The sequence below is a fragment of the Phaseolus vulgaris genome, chromosome 11, assembly GCF_000499845.2.
Source record: "Phaseolus vulgaris cultivar G19833 chromosome 11, P. vulgaris v2.0, whole genome shotgun sequence".
NCBI classification, from domain to species: Eukaryota; Viridiplantae; Streptophyta; class Magnoliopsida; order Fabales; family Fabaceae; genus Phaseolus; species Phaseolus vulgaris.
Genome location: NC_023749.2, coordinates 2,942,410 through 2,968,366, shown reverse-complemented (window position 1 = coordinate 2,968,366; position 25,957 = coordinate 2,942,410). Strand labels below are relative to the sequence as shown.

The 25,957-nt window shown below is 31.6% G+C and overlaps 4 protein-coding genes across 7 annotated transcripts; all 4 read left to right on the top strand.

The window, feature by feature from the left end:
- Window positions 1-1,598: 1,598 nt before the first annotated feature.
- Window positions 1,599-7,089, top strand: LOC137830610 (transcription initiation factor TFIID subunit 15). Of its 2 annotated transcripts, none has more exons than XM_068638173.1 (8): window positions 1,599-1,737; window positions 2,234-2,404; window positions 2,793-3,151; window positions 3,259-3,450; window positions 4,567-4,650; window positions 5,819-5,897; window positions 5,983-6,109; window positions 6,674-7,089. In XM_068638173.1, exons 2-8 carry the CDS (start codon window positions 2,285-2,287, stop codon window positions 6,880-6,882), a joined length of 1,170 nt encoding a protein of 389 aa, XP_068494274.1. In that variant the 5' UTR covers window positions 1,599-1,737; window positions 2,234-2,284; the 3' UTR covers window positions 6,883-7,089. The 2 variants fall into 2 exon arrangements, with proteins under 2 accessions (XP_068494274.1, XP_068494198.1); XM_068638097.1 differs by having other exon boundaries at window positions 3,256-3,450.
- A 1,902-nt stretch (window positions 7,090-8,991) lies between these two features.
- Window positions 8,992-12,931, top strand: LOC137819804 (uncharacterized). Of its 2 annotated transcripts, none has more exons than XM_068623762.1 (6): window positions 8,992-9,299; window positions 9,726-9,998; window positions 10,102-10,156; window positions 10,882-10,982; window positions 11,312-11,535; window positions 12,450-12,931. In XM_068623762.1, the coding sequence occupies exons 2-5, from the start codon at window positions 9,756-9,758 to the stop codon at window positions 11,531-11,533; spliced, it is 621 nt and encodes a 206-aa protein (XP_068479863.1). In that variant the 5' UTR covers window positions 8,992-9,299; window positions 9,726-9,755; the 3' UTR covers window positions 11,534-11,535; window positions 12,450-12,931. The 2 variants fall into 2 exon arrangements, with proteins under 2 accessions (XP_068479863.1, XP_068479864.1); XM_068623763.1 differs by having other exon boundaries at window positions 8,997-9,323.
- A 4,667-nt stretch (window positions 12,932-17,598) lies between these two features.
- LOC137830529 (large ribosomal subunit protein eL8y) lies at window positions 17,599-19,668 on the top strand. The gene is made up of 7 exons (XM_068637979.1): window positions 17,599-17,727; window positions 17,899-17,949; window positions 18,048-18,249; window positions 18,617-18,786; window positions 18,894-19,022; window positions 19,122-19,214; window positions 19,305-19,668. Exons 1-7 carry the CDS (start codon window positions 17,725-17,727, stop codon window positions 19,434-19,436), a joined length of 780 nt encoding a protein of 259 aa, XP_068494080.1. The 5' UTR covers window positions 17,599-17,724; the 3' UTR covers window positions 19,437-19,668.
- A 1,480-nt stretch (window positions 19,669-21,148) lies between these two features.
- Window positions 21,149-24,820, top strand: LOC137830132 (uracil-DNA glycosylase, mitochondrial). 2 transcript variants are annotated; one of them, XM_068637303.1, is made up of 7 exons: window positions 21,149-21,421; window positions 21,502-21,713; window positions 22,195-22,353; window positions 23,257-23,287; window positions 23,397-23,532; window positions 23,816-23,899; window positions 24,517-24,820. In XM_068637303.1, exons 1-7 carry the CDS (start codon window positions 21,220-21,222, stop codon window positions 24,581-24,583), a joined length of 891 nt encoding a protein of 296 aa, XP_068493404.1. In that variant the 5' UTR covers window positions 21,149-21,219; the 3' UTR covers window positions 24,584-24,820. The 2 variants fall into 2 exon arrangements, with proteins under 2 accessions (XP_068493404.1, XP_068493395.1); XM_068637294.1 differs by having other exon boundaries at window positions 21,150-21,421; window positions 21,496-21,713.
- Window positions 24,821-25,957: the final 1,137 nt, after the last annotated feature.

The following is a 25,957-nucleotide window of genomic DNA, read 5'->3' as shown; positions in this document are numbered from 1 at the left end:
TACATCCAGTTTTTTTAATTTCCCAACCTTAAAAAAAATCTCTAAATTCCTCAATATGTAGCAAAGTAAACTAGGATCCTGTCATTATATAAAAAAAACATTTTCACAAGTTTCATTTTTATCAAATAAAAAAGAGAGTGAATACCCTTTTATTGAAAAATTGTAAAATTATTTACACTGTAGGGTTTAAATATGTTTAAATATTTACAAAACAATAAAAAATCAAAAAATTATTTATTATATTAATTAATTTATGTATTATTTTATAAATTAAAAAATATATAATATTTAAAATAGTTATATTATTAATAAAAAGTTATAAAATTATTTTATACTATAAATTAATTACTATAATTATTACTAATTTTTTAATTTATAAATAATATATAATTTAATTAATTATCTATATCTCTAAAATTAATTATTATTTAATAATTTTTGTACAAAGTATTATTTTTTTAGTAATTTACAATAAAATTACGTAAATAATAAACTTATATTCAGAACAATTGTTGTTAATGTTTTTTATACTTAGAAATTTTTAAAAAGGAAAACTATTAAAAATTAAATTTCAGTCTTATGGCAGCAGTACATAAAAATTACCACGTTTGTTGATAAAAATATAAAAAATAAAAATTACTACGTAAAGAGAAAATAATATTATGTTAAATGACCCTACAGTCCTTTTGACTTTAAAATAAATATATTAAACTTTTTCTTATGTTTTTAATAAAGTAATATTTATATTTCATTTTTTTTTAAATATTCACTTTTCTTTTAATTTTTAATACATTAACATGCTTTATAATTTTTAACAAAATAGGAGAGAGAGGATATATCGAAAGCTTATGCCAAAAATTATTTATATGGAGGATAAAATAAACAAATATGTATAATCACTGTAACATCGTCCAAATCAATAAAATTTTAAATGTGTTTAAAATAATAATGGAGTGCAGAAAGAAATATCTAAATAAAGTATAAATACAATAAGAAACTCTATAAATAAATAATCAACCTAAGAGGTAAGTAAGAGTAAATTTCATCTGATGAATGTAAAACTATTTCTGATTTTAGTATCGCGTCTTGCAGGTACAGACACCCATCTATGAGAGGAGAAGTCGAAAATCCAACTTAAAGAACCCAACCGAGAGGGGAGAAGCCGAAAGAACCATTAGAGAGATCAACCTATGAAGATTGTGTTATCAAGTTAAACAAGAGTTCTCGAAAAAAATTTAAAAATTATAAAAGTTAAAAACAAAAGTTTTGAATATAAAGATTAAAGATTTTTTTTTAAATATATATATATAATATTATTCAAAATATACAAAAGTACGAGACTTGGTCACTAATTAAAATACGAAAAATGTAAATATTTATTTAAAATTTATAAAAAGTGTGAATGTTGTTTATTGAAAAAGATAAATAATGATAATTAGCTATTTTGAGGAGCATTAAGTGTAGTTGATTTATTTAGAAGCAAGTGTGATTTTTCTATTTTTATTTTAAAAATTAGATAAATATTGCTTAACCCTAAATTTAATATTAACTTTCATTCATAATTAAGAAGTATTGTTATTATAAAAAAATAAAAAATTTGGAGAGAGTAAAAAAAGATATTAAGGATTGGTATTGAAGGTGAAGAAGAGGAACAGTGCGGAGAGTGTTGAAGGAGTGAGGAGAAGCGATAAATCGCAGATCTAACAACACACTGCTGTTTCTTTCCTCCGATTCCGGGTACGACCATTTCACTTCCTTATCCTTTTTCTCTATTCGTTTATTTGCCCTTAATTTCGTTTTCTGCAACCACAAAACCTTTCAATTCTCCATTTTCTATCCATTGTTACACCACTGCTTTGTTTTTCAATTCACATGATGTTACGAGTTACAAATTTTCAACCTACGCATGTGTTTCAACTCAATAATCTGTTATCATGCCTTTTCTCCAGCGATTTGCGCTCTTTCGATTGCTACGCAGGTTTTTTTTTGGGGAAAACTAGTTTTATGTTTTTCATCACAATGCTCAATTTTCCCCTTATATCCGATGTCTGTTAGTAATTTATGTATCTTATAATTTTTTTTAACTTTGTTGTCAAACTTCTGAATAACCTTGTTTAGGTTAGGGTTGTGATAGTTTTATGTTTTCCTCAGAGGTTTGTTAATTACTGGTGTAGTTTCCGTCTTTATTTGTATGCGTGTGTAAGGGAAATTAACTGTCTTGCTCCTTTTTCAGAGCTCTGGTGGTTCGGTTCTGCTTGCTTTTGTTTCATGAGATTAAGGCCCCATGGCAACCCTTCCTGGAAAACAAGCTCCTTCGAATGGGTCTGTCTATGTGTGCAACTTACCCTACGGGACTGACGAAAATATGTTGGCTGAATATTTTGGCACCATTGGATTAGTGAAGGTATGGGGTCTCTGCATCAAGCATGCCAATCATTCAAAGTAATGTTATCATGTTGTCAAAATTGCTTTCCTACTCAAAAGAAGATTAGAAATATTGCAAGGAACATAACCATGGGCACTTATTTTTACCCTGGCTAGGTTGGAATCTTGTATTTTTTTTTATGTAGAATAAGGTTTGGTTTTGATTCTTGCAAAATTAAGGTTTATTTGGGGTTGTTTATATGCTCACTAAAATGAATAGTTTAACATTTTCATTTTCATGATCGATGTGTCTTTTATTCCACTTCTATCTCGACCTAGTATTGTTCCTTTTCCTCTATTTTTTTTTCCTGTGTTGCATTCTATTTTGAACTTTTAGTCCTATTTCGTTTATAATTCATGCTATGCAGAAAGATAAACGTACAGGGAGACCAAAAATATGGTTATATCGAGACAAAGAGACTAATGAGCCAAAGGGAGATGCTACTGTAACATATGAAGATCCGCATGCTGCTTTAGCGGCTGTTGAATGGTTTAACAACAAAGATTTTCATGGCAGTTTAATTGGAGTTTTTATAGCAGAATCAAAAAACAAGGATGACCAAACTTATAATTCAGCAGCAGTAGAACCGGTAGATGCTGGTAATGTTGATGGATTAGAGGAGGCTACCAAGGATGTTAATGGTGGTAGTGGAAGAGGTAGAGGCCAAATTGATCCTTCAGGCAAAGCATGGCAACAAGATGGCGATTGGTTGTGTCCAAATACAAGGTCTGTGATATGAAATTGGTGAGCAGCTCTTTCTTGCTCTTGTACTTATTCAGTCATTTTAGATTATATAGAGCAGAAAGAATAACATTTTTTTCTTGTCACAGCAGTTGCTCCAATGTGAACTTTGCCTTTCGTGGTGCATGTAATCGCTGTGGAACTGCTCGTCCTGCTGGTGCTGCTGGAATATCAGGGGCTGGTGGCCGTGGCAAGGGACGTGCTGCTGGACAAGAATCAGGGGGTGCTGGCCGGCCAGCTGCTGGTGGGGGACTATTTGGTCCCAATGATTGGCCTTGTCCAATGTATGATTGTGTTGCATTGGCCTTTTGTGCTTTTTCTTCTGTGTCTGATTTCCTTATAATTATTTTTTGTTTTATTTTTTATTGCTTACATTCAAATTTCATTATTTTAGTGGTACCACATACACTTTTCTTATAAATTTACAAAACTTGCTGCTTAGCTACATCAATTGAATTACTTTTGTGTTATATTATTTTTTAAGAAGTGCTAGCAAACAATTTAAAAATCAGTAAATTGATTTTTGACGGTAAGATGTCTGTTTGTATGCATGGGGTACACAAACACAACCTTCATGCATGCGTTGTGAGGGCTCAAATAGAAATTACCAGTTCCTGTTTAATTGACTCCAATTCATAAAAAAAAAGTCTTTATTTTGCACTTGGTTGGCTTCAAGAGGTTTGTTAAACATTTGCAGTAAACTGCCTATTCCCTCGTTCATGTATAATCTTATTCCTGATTGTGTTAGCTTCTGCCTTAACTATATATTCTAGCACATTCCAGCCAAATTTATGATCCAGTCTACTGCTGTTCAAGTTGTCTGTGAATTTTAAAGAAATCTGGCAACCATCATTTGATGGAGTGTTACTCTGGTGGCATTTCCAAACTCAAGTCACAAGAGGTCAGATGGTTATGCTACGACCTATGGACAATTTGATTTTCAAGAGACTGTTGATACTAAAAAGATAGATTAGAACTTTGGCATGGGGTTTTATTTGGAAATAATCACTGGTAACTTCTTTGACTATTTTTGTAATCCTTTCCTGGGTTTAGGTCTACAACCCCAGCTCTTGAACCTCTCCTTCCTTGGTCCTTGTGGTGATTGGTTTGTGTTTTCATAAATTTTAGTTCCAGTTCTTACAAAAATATGTGCACATTACATACTTCTGGGATTTGGGAGTTGATTACAAGCTGGCTATGGTTTATGGAATTATTTTCTGTTCCATCACTACTAATTGTTCTGTCGACTAAGTTTTTTCATTTCTTGTGAGTCATGTTTTACTTAACACCTGTCTGAGGTATTTATACCTGACATCCAACTTGCACATCACGTGTGTACATTTTTGTGTGATTTTAAAAATAAAATTTAGTGTAATGATTCTCATGCTCTTTTTTCTTAGGTGTGGCAATATCAATTGGGCGAAGCGGACTAAATGCAATATTTGCAATACAAATAAGCCTGGGCATAATGAGGGTGGTGTTAGGTATTGTTTTTATTTTTTTATGCCTTCCATTGCTAACTAAGTACATAGTGGCTTAGGGAGAAAATGCATTTTGTTTTGTTTTCCATTGTGATAGAGATATTTGTTTGCATGATTGATTCAGCTTATTCTAGAGAAATAATAATTTTTTTTCCAGCTTTCTGCTAGAGATTTTGAAAAATAAGCAGTTATTTTTCCAGAAAAAAAAAAAAAAAAACAAACATGCATGTCATGTCATAGTGTGGTAGTTATATTTGTATGCAATTTATGATATACAAAAAATATCACGCATTGTTTATCAAATGTAATGTGATTTGTCTCTTTATATGTCATTTCTGCAGTGCCCATGTCATTTTGTGGCATTGCACTTTTTAATCCATTCTGAGTTAAAGGATTAATTTTTAGAGTTTAGTATATCCATATAAAACGTTGATTTCTAATGCCTGTATACTTGTTATATATTTCTTATCTGTTCAAATCTCATTTAGCAATTTGTACGTGTGTGGAAAATTGAATTATCATTTGATGCCACCTCTGCATGATTATACACCTATGGTTGTGTCCTAGTTGTATAGCAGTGCCTGTGGGGCAAGGAGAAAATTATGGCCTCTTGCTTTTGTCTTTATCGAATCGAAGTACACAAAGTCACCAATTTGTTTCTGAAGTAGAAATGTAGCATGAACTTCATTTATTAAAATATTAGCAAAGATGTTTACTATCGTTTCACAGCATAAAAGCACCTTACAATCAAACGTGAGCGTAGCCTTTTCATATGAGCATAGACCACAAATACATTTTCTCAGTGTGTGTTAAACGTCGTTACTGTAAAATGTGTTGCATAGTGTTGCTTTATGTGAAATATCATGAAGTATTTCATTTTTGGAGACTGAGAATTTCAAATTATGATGTCTTAGCAACCAAACTTCCACTTAGTTGTAAAATTTTCTGAAGTCTACATACATTAATCCAGTTAGTATTTTTTGGTTTAAGCATGGATTAACAACTGTTTTTCATTTTGGTTTCAATTTTTGAGAATGTTGGATTTCTTTCATAATAATTTGCCCCTTTGTTTTTTCATATGTTGAATTAAAGTTAATACTTCAACTTAGTGTATATTTTAAATACTAACTTAGAATATTCTCCTAATTAAGGTTATATGTTTAATTAACAGAGGAGGACGAGGTGGAGGTTACAAAGAGCTTGATGAAGAGGAAATAGAAGAAACCAGACGTCGTAGGAGGGAAGCTGAAGTAAGATTGATTAAGAGTAACATATACTATTACTACCTCTGTCTTAAATACTATGTTTGTCTTATAATCTGTTTTTTACTGTCAGGATGATGGGGAGTTGTATGATGAATTTGGAAACCTAAAGAAAAAATTCCGTGCCAAAACACAGCAAGCTGAAGCTGCACGTGGAATTCCTGGTTCTGGACGTGCTGGTTGGGAGGTTGAAGAACTAGGTATTACTGCATATCTCTTGAATGTTTTCCCTCCAAAATTTATTATATAGAAACCTGAATTTGCATAGATACTTTGCGAGCTAGTGAAGATCCCACTCCCACTTTTCCCCCACATCTTCCATAACACTGATGCATTTCTGGATGATCATTATAGTCGTAGGTCTGATGAAATTATCATTTTCAAATAGAGTTGCATGTTCTCTTAGATTCATAGTTGCATATAATTTATGTTTTCTCTCGTGTTATTTCTTTTGCATGATTCCTTTTCAGCCTATGCAACTAGTTAACTGTCGGACTTTTTGCTTTGTGACCCTGCATACTAAAATCATATTGAGCCGGTTATTATTAGTTTTGTAGTATTTTTATATTGAGCTGGTCATCAGTTTTGTAGTATTTTTTTATACATTTGATATTGCCTTGTTTTTTAAACTCTCCTTGTGTTAGATATGCAAATTAGTGTGGATGTACTTGTTGATATCATCGTTTGACACGTTAATATGAAATTATAAATTGGTTGGACCTGCCAGTAACCGAGTTATTGTTGTATAATAATACCTATGACAGGGATAGACCGGGATGGTAGAGAAAGTAGAGACAGAGGAAGGGAGCGTAATGATGGTGAGAGCAGGAACAGAGAGCGAAGTGACAAAGAGAGGCAAAGCAGTTGGAATAGAGACAGGGACAGGGGAAGAGATAGAGATCGAGACTGGGACTATGTTGATCGAGATAGAGATTATGGGCGTGATCGGGATCGTAGTAGACATCGATATTAAAAATCGCAGGAACAGTGCATGCACTCTCATGTGTTGGCTACCATGCTTTGTCGGACGATTTCAATTGCTTTGAATTAAATCCTTAAATTTGGTGACAACTTCATGCAGTCTGGTATTAATGCCCATTTCACTTGGCATTGACATTTTGTACAACTTATGGCATTTATGCTTTTGGCTATTTCACAAGGACAAGTTTCTTTTTGAGAATGTTCGCAAAAGTTCCAACCATTAGTTGTCATCAGCTAATTTCTTGTGTAACTTGAATGGAGTAATTTCATTTGCCATAGACCCAATGATAGTATTATCGGGAATGCTTGATTAGACTTGAAAAATTATAATTCATTTGCTTCTTCCATTACAAACAACTCTAAGCAATAAGTCTTTCTAATGAAACAACTTGTTGCTTTCAATGAGTCTCACCAAAATCTCTTGTCATAATGTTTTATTAATAAATTTTTAATTTTTTTTGGATTATATTGTATATAATTTAACTAATCTTTTAAATTAATAACTTTTTATCTGTTTTATGATACATAGTTTTGATGTTTAATGAATAAACAGTCATTATAAAAATAATTAAAACATTTATTTAAAAAGATGAGTCATGATAATTACTGCTGGTCATAGATATATACACAAAATTTATAGGGATGAGATGAGAATATGAGGTATTGAGAACTTGGCATATTTTAATTTGGATTATTTTGTTGCTTTTAGAAATCTTGCAATTTGGCTTATCGGGAACTTCAAAATTTTGGCATGAAGTTAAATCACGGATTTATATTGAAGGGATTTTGATTTGGATCCATTGAAAACAGGTTATAGTAGAAGTTGAAAATATTTTGAGAATACAATAAGACAAATTTTTAATATTTGGGTTTTGTAAAAAGAAATTGAATTGAACTATACTTATTTTATAAAAAAATATAACAATATAATTATTCACTTCAGTCTTCAAATTTGAACAATATCTATTTTATAAAAATATATATAACAGTCAGCATGCGCACATTAATCTTCAGTCTTGAAAAGATTGAAATATAACTGCTACTGCGTACTCAGATCCCAATCCCAGATTTGAAAATAAAAACATAACTGCTACAAATTTAGGAGGAAACAACGTTAGCACACAACCTTTTTTCCCAGCATTATTAATATTTGTTTCCTCTCAAAAATTGCTTTATGGACATCTGATTATCTACTTTAATTTAAATTCAGTTATTTTTTTAATTGAATGAAATTTGACTCAATTAATACTCTTTTGCTTAGTCTTTGAACAATGATATATTTAATTTTTCAAAATGTTATTTCGAAAAATCTATAGAAAATATAAGGTGTACTGTGAGGATTCGTACTACCGAGATCATGGTTCGGAGTTCGGTCATGGGATCGTCTGACACTATAAATTTAATTACGCTTATGCAGAGTTAGTAAGACTAATTAACAATTAAGAATTAGGTAATGTATTTCTAACACATGATCAAAGTTCCTTAATCTAACCTAATAAAAAAGACCCATCATAACAATATAAATAGCACATATTTCAAATCAGGTACGTCATTATACCGTATTAAGCACATTAAGTGTCGAATACTAAATCTGACTTAAGTATCGAAGTGTCTTCTACAAGTATCATCCGAGTCAGAATTACGAAAAAATCGAGAGGTGGAACAAGTGGAGGAGAGGAAGGAGTTTACAAGGAAAGGAACGGAAGTGCGATCCGACCAAAGAAGAAGAGAAACAATTCCAATTATTCTCAGGATTCAAACTCTATTCAAGAACATAAAATTTCAAACTCTAATCGAGAACATAAGGTATAAAATTTCGAAATCTAATTGAGAACATAAGGTGTAGAAATTTGTACCATGTAGTTTCAACCACACTTTTAATTTCTTATTTAAAAAAAATAAAACTCAACCTGATATTAGTTATTTTTTTTATGTTACTTATAACCTTATTATTATTAATGTATATTATTGAAATCTCGATGTAAATACTATATATTTATTATTAATCAACCCTAATGCATATATACATCGAGTAAACCAAGTAACTTTTTGTGGAAAATTCAAAAAGAAGTAAAAGATAAATTTGAAAATCGAATTGCACGTGTTAAGTGATGTTTGGTCGCGGTTAATGGAAGCGCGTGGCTGGCTGGACCCGAGTGCTTCGTTCGTGTCTCCGTTCACAACTGTGTCAATGTCCTCCTTCATTTCTTCCTTCGTGCTTTAAGTCATAACCCTTCCCTTCAAATCCTCCCCAAACCCTAACCCCCCTTCTCCCCTCTCTGCGTCGATTCGTCACCACCGCGTCTCTCTCTATTTCAATCTCCTTCTCAGATCACTCTCTCTCTCTCTCTCTTATTCTTTCCGCAACGTAACTTTCTCTTCCTCAACGGTTCACCTCCGCCTCCATCGGTTCCGTTCTTTTCCCTTTCCTGTGTATGCAATTTTTATTGTAGTTCGATTAATTAGTTTTTGTATTTGTTCCGCTGATCGATATGTGTGATATAATTGGATCCGGTCACTTCAAGAAGCTTTATCGTGCACCGGAGTAAACACGTTTTAGGTTTTTATGTTATATAGCTCTGTGCTGGCTTTTTTAGGTGCGTAGAAAGTTAGTCACGTTAGAAATACCATGGAAGATGGAAAAGGAACTCTGATTTTTTATTCAGTTATGCTGGCTATCTTTTTAATTTTTTGGATTGTTTGAGATGTTGATTTTTTTTCTGCTGTGTCAGTTTTATGATTGTCTTAACCGCAAAAGTTTGCCTAATTTTGTATGCGTGGACCTTCGTCTAAGGCGATTTTTTACGAATTGTGTTGTGGTATTGGGTTTTTCAGGTTGCGGCTAGGGAAGGGAATAGTGTGCCAATGAGTTCTCGGACAGGCAAGGGACCTGCTGTCAGAAGCTACCGTAGGAGAAAGACAACTTTGGACCTTGACCTTAATCGTGTACCGGCTGGTGACAATCGGGAACAGGAGGGACCTTCAACTCAGTCAGGGCTACAAGGTATTGTAGTTGAACAGCAGCCACCGGCTTCTCAACCGGCGATGATTGATGTGGAAGACATTGATGATGATGTTGTTGAATGTACCCCAAGGGCTTTTGCTGAGGTTTATCTCCCCTCTTACATGGTTATTTCTATTATTTTTATCATTTATTATATTTCATTGTTGCAAATTGAATTTTTTTTTTCTCGTTTGTGTTCCATCCTAGGCTAAAAACAAATCAAGAAGAAACCGTGGGAGTACTGTAGTTGATGTTGAACTAGGTAATGTTGTCCTCCACTTTCGCATGCTTTTTTCACCCGGTTGTGCTGATGTTGAACAATATGTTTTTAAAAGAATACATTAGTTGTCAGATAAGATAACCGCTTAGTCAGTACACTTGCTTTAGCTAAGGTAATTGAAGGTTATAATAGAATTCAACTGGAAGATATGAACATATTTTGTTTATTGGCAAGAGTGGGTACGGTATGGCTTTCTACTATTGAGGGAGTGTGTTATTAGCAGTCACCGAAATTAAAACCATGTTTTCCCAGCGCAAATCTCTATATAATATATTTCGGTAGTGCCTCACCTAACTTCCCTCAATGCTTTTCTATGCTGATTGGGTTACTGGGTGTTGTACACGTGTTACTGTATCCCACGGATTAACTTTTAGAAGCAAGGTTCATCAGTTGCTAAAGCAAAACAATGGTAATTTAAACTCTGGATTTCAACTTAATTAAAAAAAATTGTAATCATGTATGATATCTTTTGCATTCTGCTTTTTTGGCCTTGTTGCTTGTGAGCTTTCTGCCTGCCCCAACATTCGTTGTAATCATGTGTGATATTGTACTGCATATCTTGTTCATTATGCTTTTATGGTCTGTTGTTTAGTGCGTTTTTCTGCCTACTCCAACATCCATTGTCTGGGAATTTTTTCTTAGTCTTTAATCTTTAGATTACTTATCTTAATGGTGATTAACACATTTTTTATTCGTGATTGTTGCAGAAGATCAGACTCGGCGCAACAAGCGCAGAAGAGAATTGCGAAACCAAACAATTATTAATTGTGAGAAGTATATAAATTTAGAAGGCAGTAGCAGTTCTATGGTAAAAATATCCTTAGTGAGATGGCACGCTGTTTTATGTTTTATACTTCATCTTTTGTTTCATATGAATAAAATAGCTGTTAGATTTGTAAAAGTTGCGTATCCACATTGTAAAATATAATTTGGTATTACCACTTTGTCATTTGCTTCTGGCTGTGCTTTCAGATGCTATGTTGGTAGGGAAGTTTATTATTTCAATCATAAGTTAATTTCCTTCTTCCTTTAATTTTGTTTAAATGACGTGTTTCTATCAAACAACTAAAGAACTTGATAAACAACTGTGAAGGTTTACTGGAAATCAAACTTCTTATTTGAATATTTCTTTTGTAGAATGATAGTGTTAAAGTGCTTTCTGAAGTGCGTATTGAGCCTGTTTTCAACTGTCCAATATGTATGGGACCATTGGCAGAAGAAATGTCGACAAGGTGTGGTCATATTTTTTGCAAGAATTGCATCAAGGCTGCTATAAGCGCTCAGGGGAAATGCCCTACCTGTAGAAAAAAAATTACTGTGAAAGAGCTTATAAGGGTGTTTCTCCCATCAACTAGTTGAAGGTATGGTTAAAAATTCAATTGTGATTATTTATGTTGCTTAAAGTGCTTTCTTGTTGTCCTAGGAAAGGCTGTTATTGCTGCTATAAATAAGTTTATGGATCAGTAGTATAAAATGACGGTGATATTAAAGATTACGTGCCAGTTTACAAACTGGGTGGTTAAAATGGAGAAATACATTGAATATTATTTGTGACCAACTGACATCAAAGTACTGATCAAGTTCAAAGTAAGTTCTATTTTATGGTAATATATGTTAAGCGATAGAGATGGTGATAACAAGGTGAAAGTTGTAAATATGATTAAATGAGTGTGTTAAGATGGATATGGATGGAGCCACAAAAGGATGGGTAAGGAGAGCAAATTTAGCCATGAAGGGATAGATAAACTGAGAAAAAGAACATTTGAGAAAATTATTAAAAGGGATTTCATGGTGAGCGATAAACAAGTCCAATTAATTGTGTTGTGTGATCCACTATACTATTTATCTAGTGGGATAGGGCTATTGTTGGCGGTGCTGGGTTTTAAATAAACATACACAAATACCATTATATCTGAAACTTAGGAGGTGTGGAGAGTAAATGAGATATTTTAGATCGGAAAAAGGGTGCTCGAGACATCAATCGATATGTAGGAGATACGAGTAGAGAAATTAAATAGAATTAACTGATTAAATTAGCACATTTTTTTCCCGTTGTTTTTTATAAAAAACTTCTTCGACAAGCTTGTAAACTTTAAATAGGATGGATGACAAGTTATCATGCTTTGTTACATTGTATTTTTCTATTGCATATGCATATACTTTAATCACGGTCTAGCAATAGCTTCCAAATTTTGTTTGGCAAGAAATATTTATCAAGTCTCTTGTTTATCTTCGATGCATTCTGATGAATGATTGCTGTTTTGCTATGCAACAGGCTTTCCGTACAAGCTGTAGTTGAAAGAGTGGGGAATGTAAGAAACGTCATTGTACTTTGGACATTGCTGAATGGCTGTGTTGTTTCTAATTTGTTCCCCAAAGCGCAGATGCTTAGTCTATTGTTGAGTAGCTGTTTCTCATTAAATTATCGTATTATTAATAACATTATTAAAAGACGATTGGTATAGATATAGTTCGATGCTCAGGTTTTTTATCCTTTCGTATTATGAACTCTCGGTCTATTTCTTTTGGTGATATTACAGGGCCAGAGAGGCCTATCAAGAGTCATTATTAAGTGTGGGGATTTATGCATGTAAATCAATCCCTCACGAATGGATAGGAATCCTTTGCTTGGTTATTACTGGCTTAGAGAAGTGGGTTGCCAACATGAATAACTATGTGATTTGGGAACTGTTTATGCAATACTTGTCCACCGTGTTTAGTTTCAATTTAGATTATGATATTAGTTTGCTGATTAAATACCTTTGCTACTGTTATCTTCTACTTCACAAAAAAGTTCTATGGATTTGGTAGAATCAGTATTTTAAGATGCATTAAAAAATTATGGCCATCGTTTTTGTGAGGTTCAATTGACGAGCTTCAATTCAGTAAAGCGTAGTAAAATCAGGAGCTGTCCACTAACAAACCCCAACCTCAACCAAGAGGATTTGCATGCACTGAAGGATGAATATCAAGAACTTTTAAGATGACGAAATTTAACACACTCGAGGGCAGTCGGTCTTAAAAGTTGTAGCTGTATTTCTTTTATCTTTAATATTTAATAAATAATTATTTTTGTGCAGTAATTTTTGTTAATATTTAAAATTATGTATTTTAGGTGTTTAGATTTATCCATTAAATTAAATAATTTCATTACTTGCTATGTTTTTTAAATTAAAAAAAAATTATGTAATTAAAATCAAACTTGGTGTGGTGATATAATATGTTTTATTTTATATATTTATTTTATATAATATGTTTTTTTTATTGGGAATAAATATGGAATTTGAATAAACACAAGTCAATTTTTGTGAGATTTATTTAGTCCTTATGAGAAAAATCTAAAACTTTAAAGTAATAAAAAACAGTTATTTAAAATCTTTGTTAATTTTAAATTATAATGCTTAGATAATAAAAGATTATAATTAATATAATTAGAAGCATGTGTCAATGTGTCGAAAAGAAAGATAAATAATTTAAAATTATAAGATTTCACTTTAATAAAAAAAATGTTATAACATATTTATTTAGCTTAAAAAATAATAATTTATAATTAATATATATATATATTTTTTAATATATAACTATATTTATAAATATTTATATTTGTATAATATGTTAATATAATTATTTTTACAGAATAAATTTTGTTGAAATTTATATATTTATAATTAATTATTTTGAAAATATAATTTGTTTTTAAAATAAATATTTTCTTTTATACCACTCTTTCTATTAGTTTTATAAAAAAAACATAAAATAAAGACAAAATTAGTGTTATTGTTGGAAATTCACATATGATAAGTTTGAGTTTGACTAACAAGAATTTCTGTAAAAAAATAAATAAATAAAGAATAAATATAATTTATAATGCATGTTTATTTTTTTTATTTATTATAAATTTATATGTATTTATTGTTTAATAAAAAATTGATATAATATAAATTACAAACAAATATTATAAATATGTATGATAAATTTATTTTTATTTATTATTTAATAAATTATAAAAAATAAATAAAAATACAGTGCGTCTATATTCTTACTAGTATTGATATTATTATTGTTGCAATTATACAGTTTAAACAAATTCACTCAAATTATTGTATAAAATATTATACTTTTGCGATTAAAAATAAAAATAATGAAATTATGATAAAATACATTAATAATTTATATAAATATTTATTGTAAAATCGTTAACAAAATTGGAAATGTTTTATATAAAAACGATTTATCATGCATCTATGTTGAAATAAGAATATTAATTAAAAGTTGAGTAATAATATAAAAAAATTGCAGAGCCAGGGAAGAAGAAATCACTAGGAAGTTAATTATTGGTTGCAGTAGCACTTTGGATTAGGAAGTTCATGTGGTAATAACACTGGTAAAAGATATGACAATTGAAAATATCTCTTACATTTCAATGGATTTGCATATTACCATACCAGTTAATAACAAGGAAAATACATGTTTGTTCTTTCTTATTTTTGCACTATGTAAGTCAGAGATTCCATGCAGTAAACACAGAGAGGGCATAGATTCCTGATCATACACTTATTTTGTTGACTGGGGGTAATTGGAATTTGAGAAATTCAAATTAAATAGGTGTGTGCACATTTATTTTTCACCCTTCCTTTGTTTTCTTCTTCTCAAAGCTCTTTGAATTTTTCGTTGTGAGTTGTTGGTGTGGGATTTGTTGGTAGAAGTTAGTGTGAGCGGTAGTTGCGTTTGGATTTTGTGCAAAAACGTGGTGGTGTAATTTTTTTGGTGTTGTGGTGGGTGGTGAAGTGGTGGTTTGAGGTGAGGATACTCAAGATTTTTGTTTTTGCAAATCTAAACCTAATTGATTTTGATACTTAAAACACAATCACAAAATCGATTTTTAATATTTTTTTTGCTGCATAATCAATTATGAGTTGTTTATTCGATTTGTTGTATATAGTAATGTACATACCCCCAATTAGAGTCGGATACATTTAAACAATGACTGCTTGTTTAATATTTTATTTTAGTTACATAAATCAGACCATAAATTGGTTATAGGTTACTAACGATTATATGTTACTATTATAAAATCTATTTATATCTTATGATAAACATTCAATGTTTTTCTTAATGATCTGAGTTCAACAAATACGTAATGACTCTCTCTCTCAATAAGGAAACACACAAAGTTCTATTATATACTTTTTACACTTTTACTCATAACTTTCTGTTAATAATTTGTCATCATCTTTGTGCTCCTACTTACTTAAGCGGAGAGTCTTTTGCATGTGGATCTCCTCCTCGCATCGGAGACCAACTGAAAGCTAGTTTCCTGAGGAACACGCAATCCTTGCCAAGTGCACTCTTCGAGTTCATTTTTGGTAGGGACATTTGACGACTACCGTGGGATCCTGACAAAACTTTTCCCAAGACCGTAACAACTAGACACACCTTATCAACATGAGTTATCCACATAGTAACACAAACCAACAACTAAAAGCTCTTCTCCGAAAGAGCAATGACAACTTGCAAAAAACAATGAAGAACGTCCTGGGTCAGATGCAAGATAAAATGGAGCAGGACATGGCGTCCATGAAAGAACAACATAGGATAGAATTATTGGCACTACAGGACCAACAGGGCTCTCCCAATTATTCCACTTGTCGGGAAAAAACAACATCCCACACCTACACACGTAGATTCTCTTGGAAGGTAACCCAAACAAGCATTGTTCCAGGTTCGACAATGCATGAAAGTTGGGGGCACGAGCAACACCAGCCTTTTAAGAAGGTCCTCAATCTACTAATCAACCGAACCATAAAAGCCAACCATTAGAGGGCATGAAAGCGAGGAGGTCACAAAGCATAAAATAACCCATCGATATGTTGTTGAATATAACATTTATCTTGTAGAAGACACATTACCATGTTTTGTGCTTTGATGCTTTTAAACACTTATCAAACTTGTGTGTGGGACTTCTTCTCAACATAGTTAGTTGACTCTACAACATACATTCTTGATTTAAAAAAAATATATATTTATGTTGATAAACAACAAATAGATCTTGATGTAGACAATAATGATTTTCTTTAATAAAAACGACGGAATATTTATGAACAAAAATATTAAAAATTTAAAAGTTTGTTATGTTTAGCATAAATACTGACTAACCAAACAACAACCTATTAGAAAAATAATATAAACAACTCATTTACATTAAGATACTTGTGTCTAATGAAACCTAATATTCATAAAAATATTATTTGCATATTTTATTATTTAAGTAAAAATCAAAATCAAATGATAATTTGTTTATTTTTAGGTGGTGTTTATAGTTGTTTTATATAAGTAGAAATTAATACTTACTTGCCTAATTGGTATTTTTGTGCTTAAAAATTACTACAGAATAATAATTTATTTTTAAGTGGTGCTTATATAAGCAAAAATCAATACTTACTTGGCAATATATTTTTGAAAATTTATCTTTTGTCATAAGCAACTAAGTAGTACAAACCATAAAAAAATTGTTTAAATTTTTGCAACTTTTTAAATAGTTTTAACCAAACATTTTAAAAATAACAACAGGTGATTATTTCACTATAAAAAACACTTTTTTCTTCTGAACACAAATATAAACAAAAATACTTAATATAAATAAGAATAATTTGCTGATATAAATTCACATAATTGCATTATCAATTGGAAATGTTATGAAAAAACATACTGATCATCATAATTATGCAGTTTATTAATTAAGTAAAATCATTTATTTATTTTTGACGGAAACCAAGTTTTTTTTAGGTGACAAAAACTTATAAAAGTATTCAACGATGAATCTACTTATAGTGATATATTATTATCTAATCCACATAAAAATGCGACAAAATATCATATACTATTTAAAAAACAAATTATTATTATTAACTAAACATTTTTTAACTTGAGTTTTTAAATGAGTTTTTTTTTTTCTAAGTATAATAGTTACTATGTATTAATTTGTAGCAGTTGTTTGTCAGGCCAAAATATAACTATCAAATATAATGTTTAAGTGAATATGCGGAATCAAGGAACTGAAATTAGTGGATTAATATTGTAAAAAACCATATTTAATAAAAAATAATGTTAAATTAAAATTTAAATAAGTATTTACACTCTTATACCTGGAACTATTCATATGACATAAAACTTCAAACTTCATAGCTTTAAAAATATGATTTTTTATCACAAAAAATCAACTTTACAATTTTATTAATTAGAATGCAATTTACCTCTTTTAAAAAAAATGATAATTTTTTTTATATTAGCGTATATACATTGGTTCAATATAATAATTTTTATTTTAAGAAATTACTGTTTTTTTAAAATTTATATATTAGAATTTGTCTCATGATTAACTCAGTTAATCAATTATTAAATTATCATGAACATGAAGTATTATTTTCTCTTCTGTAATTGGGCCAAAAGGGTTTTTTCCAGGCCCATTGCTCATATATAAACACAACCCTAGTTAGGGTTTTACTCAGAGTCAGCTTCTCTCGCATAGCCACACAACAGCAGCTGCAGCAATGGTGAGTAACAAATAATTCTATGATTTAGTTCTCAACATTTTCTTCGATTCTATTTCATTTTGCATATACACTTCGAATTTAGTAGCTATGATTTAATCGTTATTTGGATTTTGATGTTAAACTCGTCTGCGTTTGTGTAATGTGTGAATCTTATTGTGTTTAATTTCGTAGGCTCCCAAGCGTGGTGGAAAAGCTCCTGCTCTTGCCGCTAAGAAGAAGCCTGTATGTATCTAATTGTTTAGAATTCAATTAGGTTTGTGATTCGTGTATTATAGGTTTTTGGTTCTGATTGTGTATGTGTTTTTGTTTTTTGATCTCAGGAGAAGGTTACGAACCCGCTTTTTGAGAAGCGTCCGAAGCAGTTCGGAATCGGAGGAGCGTTGCCGCCGAAGAGAGACTTGACTCGTTTCGTGAAATGGCCCAAGACCGTTCAGATTCAGAGGAAGAAGAGGATTTTGAAGCAGAGGTTGAAGGTTCCTCCAGCTTTGAACCAGTTTACGAAGACACTCGACAAAAACCTAGGTCAGAATAACTCGCATACCTTTGGATCTGATATTAATTTGCCTGCTGTTCTTTTATAATGATGTGTTTTTGTGTTGCTTGAGATGCGTCGTTTACTTAGGTATACAGTGTAGAGGCTAATGTTATAAATATGTATGTTGCAGTGATTGTTAGAGGTAAATTAGGTTAACATTTGATTAAACTAAATTATTATTGCCTTGAGATAGTATCTTTCCCAACCTTACGGATAATAATAATTATGATTGCTAGGTTGTTATTATCCATTATTTCTACAATAATTTTTAATTGGATGTTAGTTGCTGTTTTTTTGTTGAATTAAGTATTCCATGATCCTGATTTTTATGTTTTTTAATTACCTAATATGCAGCAACAAGTCTGTTCAAGATTCTTTTGAAGTACAGGCCCGAGGATAAAGCAGAGAAGAAGGAAAGGCTTTTGAAAAGGGCACAGGCAGAGGCTGAAGGAAAAACTATTGAAGCCAAGAAGCCTATTAATGTGAAGTATGGTCTCAACCACGTTACCTACCTCATTGAGCAGGTAATCTTCTGTTTTATTATCACTTTGTCTTTGTTGTTTACACCTGGTCCATTATTTTCTGTTATTGTTGAATTAGTGGTTAACTATGTTCTTTTCTTTTCCTGCAGAACAAGGCACAGCTTGTTGTGATTGCTCACGATGTGGACCCAATTGAATTGGTTGTATGGCTTCCAGCATTGTGCAGGAAAATGGAAATCCCATACTGCATTGTGAAGGGAAAGGCCCGCTTGGGAACGGTAGTGTTTCTTTGAATATTGTGATTATCATGCTGTATAACTGAATTTTGATGGTCGCTCTAATTTGATGTCTGTTGTAATTCTTATCCATCGAATCAGGTCGTTCACAAGAAAACCGCATCTGTTTTGTGCTTGACAACTGTGAAGAATGAAGATAAATTGGAGTTCAGCAGAGTCTTGGAGGCCATTAAGGTGTGGTATTAACTAATTTATTCTGTTTCCTTTATGCTTTTTTAATGCTCTTGTAAGATACTGATGTATTGTGTTTAATATTCCTTTCAGGCTAACTTCAATGACAAATATGATGAGTACAGAAAGAAGTGGGGTGGTGGAATCATGGGATCCAAATCCCAAGCCAAAACCCGGGCAAAGGAAAGGCTTCTTGCCAAGGAAGCTGCTCAGAGAATGTCTTAGGAAGAATTTCTTATATTTGGTTGCTCTGCGACTGCTCTCTAGTGTGTTTTTAATGTTACTCTTTTACTTGTTATCTCTTTAAAAACATTTGTTTTCACTTGAGCTAGAGCATTTCATTAAAATCTCCATTGCGACTGTCCCAGTTTTTGAACCCCATTTTACTTTCATTTTGGTAGTAGACTTTTTTACAGTACTTAATGAACGAACTGCATGAGGTTGCAGTTGCATCCAATTTTTGATATTTTATATAACTATAATTTATGATTCTGTTTATACTTTAAATGGTATGCTTGAGTGAGATATCCGAACTATCTTCCGAACTTGCATGCCTCCCCGATTCTCGCTCTATTCTCTTTTATCGTCGTTTTGTTGAATATTTTTTCCGCTGTCAAGTTATCTACTTAAGTCGACTACGTTCTAAGTTTACTTTTAGGACTGTAAAAAACCCTAAACCTTAAAGTCTCCAATTTTAGGTCTTGTAAAACTAATTCTGTTTCGTAAAAATTCTTAAATTTATTGAGTTAAGCAGTTTCCATATTATAAATTACTCGTGTTCTTGTTTTATGTTGTTTGTATTTGTTTTCGAGAATTGAGAATATTTCAAATTTTGCAATGTTTGAAAATATAAAAAAATTGTATTTGTATTCTATTCTATTTGGAACGAATAACATCTGTGAAAGACATTTCTTTATTGTCTATCTATCAGTGATTGGCTCTTAGTTATGGTGCGTTTATGTGGGACTGTGGAGGTAAAAAATGAACATGGCGTTTATTGGTTAAAATACTGTTAAACTGGCTTTTTTTTGGAAGTAATTGATTGAAAATTAATTAATGTAATTTCTTAGGTTTTCAATTTTATTCAAAAGTAAGTTTATGTAAAAGAATATATTGTATTTTCTTTCATTAGATAGTGACAACCTGGACATATTAATTTCACATGTTTTGTCAATGAAAACAACGGTAGGATCAATAAGAAATACATTATAATTTTCTTTATTGTTTGCATAATTGTTTCTTAAAGAATGGAAAATAGTATATGGATATTAAATGTAAAAAAGAATCAGTACTTTGTATACGTGATTGTTTATCAAAGAATCAAGATTGTATCAACTTATTTTGTTAAATCATTATCAATCTAAGTCAGTCTTAAAAAAATATTTGAACGTGTTTTTCATTTCTGAAATATGAAACTTCAGTTCTGATAAAAAAATAGTTAGTTTTAGATTCTTAGGGATTTAACAAAAAATAAATTGATTTTAATTCATAACCAAGGATAAACAATTTATTTTAAACTTCAGTTCTGAATGCAGAATTTAGTTATTTTATTAAATAAACAAACATTTTTTGTTAAAAACATTGAAAATGTTAATTTATACTAGTGGAAAAACGATACATATTCCGTGCTTGCATTTATATATCTTTTTGGAATAAATACAATGGCAAATGGAAGTTAAACGAAGAACATAGAGAAAATAAACAATTATAAGTAAAAAAACACATCACATTATATATATTTAATAAAATGCATATCCTAAAAATATATATTATAACTACGTTAAAGAAAGACATTAGTCAAATGGATAAAAAAATTAAAATATTAGAAAAACGGATTAGAAATTTAAAAATCTCATTTATATATTTTTCGAGTAACACATACGTAATTTTAAGGCATGCATGGCCATGTATATAAATGTCACCTAAAAAGTGAGAAAAAGAACAAAAACAAAAACAACACATTACAAGTTCCAGTGTTTACGTTCCCGCCATTGCGAAGAGGAACGAAATGGCTTCCAGAACCCTAACGGACTTTTTCCAACCCGCTTCGAAGCGCTTGAAACCCACGCTCCCCCGATCTTGCAAGTCCGACGACGCCAACGCCTCCACTCTCACCGCCGAGCAGCTTTCGCGCGTGGAATACAACAAGCTCCTCGCAAAGTCCAAGCGGAATCTCAAACTCTGCGTCGAGAGGGTCTCCAAAACCAAAGGTAACTTCTGTCGTTTTGGAAATGCAGTGCCGTTTGTGATGGTTCAAAACGCAGCGTTTTGTGACGGTTCGTAGGTTTAGATGGCGTGAAGCTGGTGGAGCTGCTGGTGGAGGAAACATGGCTGGACGCTATCCCTGGTGAACTTGAGAAGCCCTATGCACTCACTCTGTCGAAGTTCGTGGAAAGTGAAATCTCGAGCGGCGACGACGTCGTTTACCCTCCCACGCACTTGATTTTCAACGCTCTTAACTCTACCCCTTTTCATAGAGTCAAAGCTGTCATCCTTGGCCAGGTAAATCCATTTTTGTTGGGTTTTCTCTCATTATATGTCGCGTTTGATTTTGTTTCGATAAAATTGTTACTATTCACCAGAAAACAAAAAAAAATGGAACCTTTTTCATAAATTTGAAATCAACTTATATGCCGTGTTCGGAAAAGTTTTTTTCTTCAATTCCAATAATCTTTATGAAAATAAGTTTGAATTTTGGGCTGAAATTTAGTAATAAACTTTAAAAAAAGATTTATGTATTTATTATTGCGTTTGAACAAAACAAGTTCTTATTGAATATTTTTAAATGATTGTAAAATTAGTTTATATTTCGTCTCTGTTCCAAGCACTTCCTTAACTTTAGTAGAAGCTTCCTAACGAGTTTTTTGATTTTGGACTAATAGATTAGAAGTTCGATTTTTTTCTTTAGTATTTTTGGGGAAATTTATCCAAGGAGACCCAGATTATCTGTTTTAGTGATTTGTGGGTTTTGTTTAATGTTTAGGACCCTTATCATGGACCTGGTCAAGCAATGGGGCTTTCATTCTCAGTTCCTGAGGGAATCAAAGTCCCTTCCAGTTTGGTGAATATATTCAAGGAGCTTCACCAAGACCTTGGTTGCACCATTCCACCTCATGGAAATCTTCAAAAATGGGCTGTGCAGGTACGTTCTCTGACATGACATGCATCTGAGTTATGTGAGGGAAATATTGCAAATAAGGGGAATATGGATCCTAAGTAATAATTGCAGATGGGACGAACTAGCAGTTATAGTGTTCATTTTCATGTGAGAACAGTAGACCAAATTCCATGAATAGGTCGATTTCAATTTTATCCACTTATTTCAAACCATGCACTGAACCTATTGTATTTCTTCCTAGTGCCTAACTAACCCGTACTCCTGCATGCTGTATGGTTTTTTAAAAATGGTGATCGATGTATATTAATTATTTTATGGATGAATGCTTGATAAATATTATCAAATGTGAGAAGTACATAGTAAGTGTCATGCGTGATGGAGCTTTGTCTTTCTCGTGTTTTTATAGTTCTTTCTGCGTTAAGTTCATTTTCTACGATATGTTTAGTTTTGATAAGTTTTTGACAAATACATATGGGAGAAGTAAACTATGACGTATAATGGATCAAATTTCTCTTATAAGTTGAAATCAGTTTATATACCTTATGTTTTTTAAGAAATTCTGCCATCTAAATTTCTATAAGCTAAAAATCTATAACTTGATTTTAACTATGGGGGAAAATTTGTTGTTATATCTCTTTATTCATTCTCTAATAAGAACTTTTGGTAAACTTTATCTAAATTAAGGCAGTATATTTTATGGTTAAGACTTCTTAAACGTTTCCTTGAAATGTTTTGTATGATTTGAAGATAAAATCTATTTTCAATAACTAAAATTCACACCTTAAATACCCATTAAATAGAAAGATGATTTTGGTGAGATTGTGGTCTGAAAGCCAACTTAGATATTTTAACATAATGTGTGACTACGTTCTGTGAGAGTAGTTTTTGAAATGCTATATCTGATCATAAATTTGAACTTTATTTCAGGGTGTTCTCTTACTCAATGCTGTTCTAACAGGTTAGACGTTTAATTTTTGTGTACTTCGAATAAAGTATGTTGATGGCTTATTATTTTATCTTTGTATTCTAGTGGTGTTTTTTTACTAATATTAAACTTTCGAGTTCAGTCAGGAAGCATCAAGCAAATTCTCATGCCAAAAAAGGCTGGGAACAATTTACTGATGCTGTTATCAAGACAATCTCACAGAAGAGGGAGGGAGTTGTGTTTTTGTTGTGGGGAAATTCTGCTCGGGAGAAATCCAGGTACCACAACTGTGTAACACTATATTAGGAAGTCTTTGGAACCAACCAACCAATAGTAACCTGGGCTTGCAATAGCTTCCTTGATAATTTTCCAAAGCCGGCATAAAAAATAAAACATTGGAGTAAATTTATTTTTGAGATATTGATGATCAAGTTACTGCAACTATACATTTATTAACTGTAGGCTTCTCTTTGAATTGGATGGATGTTTTTCTTTCCATGCCTGGAAGATAATTTCTGTGAAACTAGTTGATGAACTTGTGTTTGAGTGTCATATTCACAGGTTAATTGATGCAACAAAGCATCACGTTCTTACAGCTGCACATCCTTCTGGTTTGTCTGCACATAGAGGCTTCTTTGGCTGCAGGTAAGGTAGTTGTGCATAATAATTTAATCTTGGAAAACGTTTTTAGTACCTGCACTTTCAAATCAATAAGTTAGTCCTCGAACTTTAGAAAACACGTGACCCCTCTTTGAACCTTGACAGTAACAAATTGTCACTACATGTTAAATTATGCATGAAAGGACTATTTTCACTTGTTTTCAGAAAGAGAACTAATTCACAAATTTCAAAAGTTAGAGGATTGAAGCCAAGTTTAACAAAAAGTCTAGGGACTAAAAACACATTTTTCCATTTAATTAAATTTTGATATAGCTTTGTAAAATCAATGCAGGATTTAAATTGTGTTTTCTTTTTTTATTGTATTTAGTGCTGTCACTAGGCCTTTTATAGTCCAACACTTCTAGGGCTTTCATTAGTCGTTCACATAGTGGTTGATGTAATACAGCTGGTGCATGTTCTGTTCCAGTGGCATATGGAGCCATATTTTGGTTAGATTTGCTAGACTCGTGAAGTGAAGTGAAATCCAGATCCTTATATGCTATTGATATTTGAAAAAACCAACTGATCAATTTCCCTTCATCGACATAAGCAATTTTTTATGATTACATTTCATTTTTGTTTATTTAAATTTATCTGAGCAGGCACTTCTCTCGCACTAACCAACTTCTGGAGCAAATGGGGATCGATCCCATTGATTGGCAACTCTAATTATTAGGGACTGTTTCAAGGGCACTTTTTGCCTTGGGTTGGGATCATTTTTGTCAATTTCCCTTAATGTACATACGATTATGTCGATTGCACATCTACCTAGAAAGATGCCTTTTGTCAATAGTTTGGCTCTGCGGTGCTTTTTCCTTGGACATTCTGCTGTAATGACCGTAGTTTAGGATTTTGTCTTAACTAGGTTTCTTTCGGATACTAAATATATTCCATGTATTATCTATATGTGGTGGCCTAAATGTTGATCACATGTTATGGTGATGGTGAATTGCAGAAGGAACAACTATATATATAGATATATAGACACACATATAAACACTAGTTTCATCGACCCACATACACACTAGGTTCATCGTAGTTTGAGGTCTTAGCAGCTAAACATGAGGAATGCCGAGACGAGATTTAAACGTTAAGTCCTAGATCGGTTTTGTTTTCTAATTATAACAATTTTGTATTGATATTTGTTATTTTGATTTCAGATTCCACACACATCACAAAACATATTAATGGACACTCTCATTTTAAAAGAATTATACTATTGATTTCATCGATTACATTAAAAATTAAGACTCTGTTTAATTGAAAATGCCTGAATCATTAAATTTCAATAACTTCAAAATAATTTGTCAATAATTAAAAGCACTATTGAATCGCATTATGAATTTTTTGTGACAAATTCAAGACAGATTACATATTGAAAATATAAATTTGAAGTATAATGCAACATACACGAAAAAAAAAGTTACTTCCATACTGCAAATTCTAATTATACACAAACAGTTAATTGTGATTTCAAAATATAAACTATACATTAAATTTTAATACATGAAGTAAAATATTGTAGATTGCTAATCTCAATTGTGTAATAGCAGAACTGTAAAAGTTATGAAAATGAATTAACTGAAATTCTATTTTATCAATACAAAATTTAAAAATTATGGCAATGGGGAAAAAAAATGAAGCAATGGTGTGTGTGGGGGTGGGGGTGGTTTGCACCAAAGTAGTGTTTTTTTTTTCAAACTGCGATTTTGGGAAAAAAATATTATTTTATGATGAAAATTAGTAAATTGTATCTAATAGGATTTCATAATGAAAGTTGTGGTAGTACCAAATGATACGACTTTATAATTCATAGATACAACTTCATAATGGAAGTCGTATCCATAGGTACGACTTCATAATGAAAGTCGTACTCATGGATATAACTTCATAATGGAAGTCGTACTTATGGATACAACTTCATAATGGAAGTTGTACCCATAGATACGATTTCATAGTAAAAGTCGTATTACATGACCTCATAATGAAAGTCGTATCTATAGATACCACGTCATAGTGGAAGTCGTATCAATGGATATGATT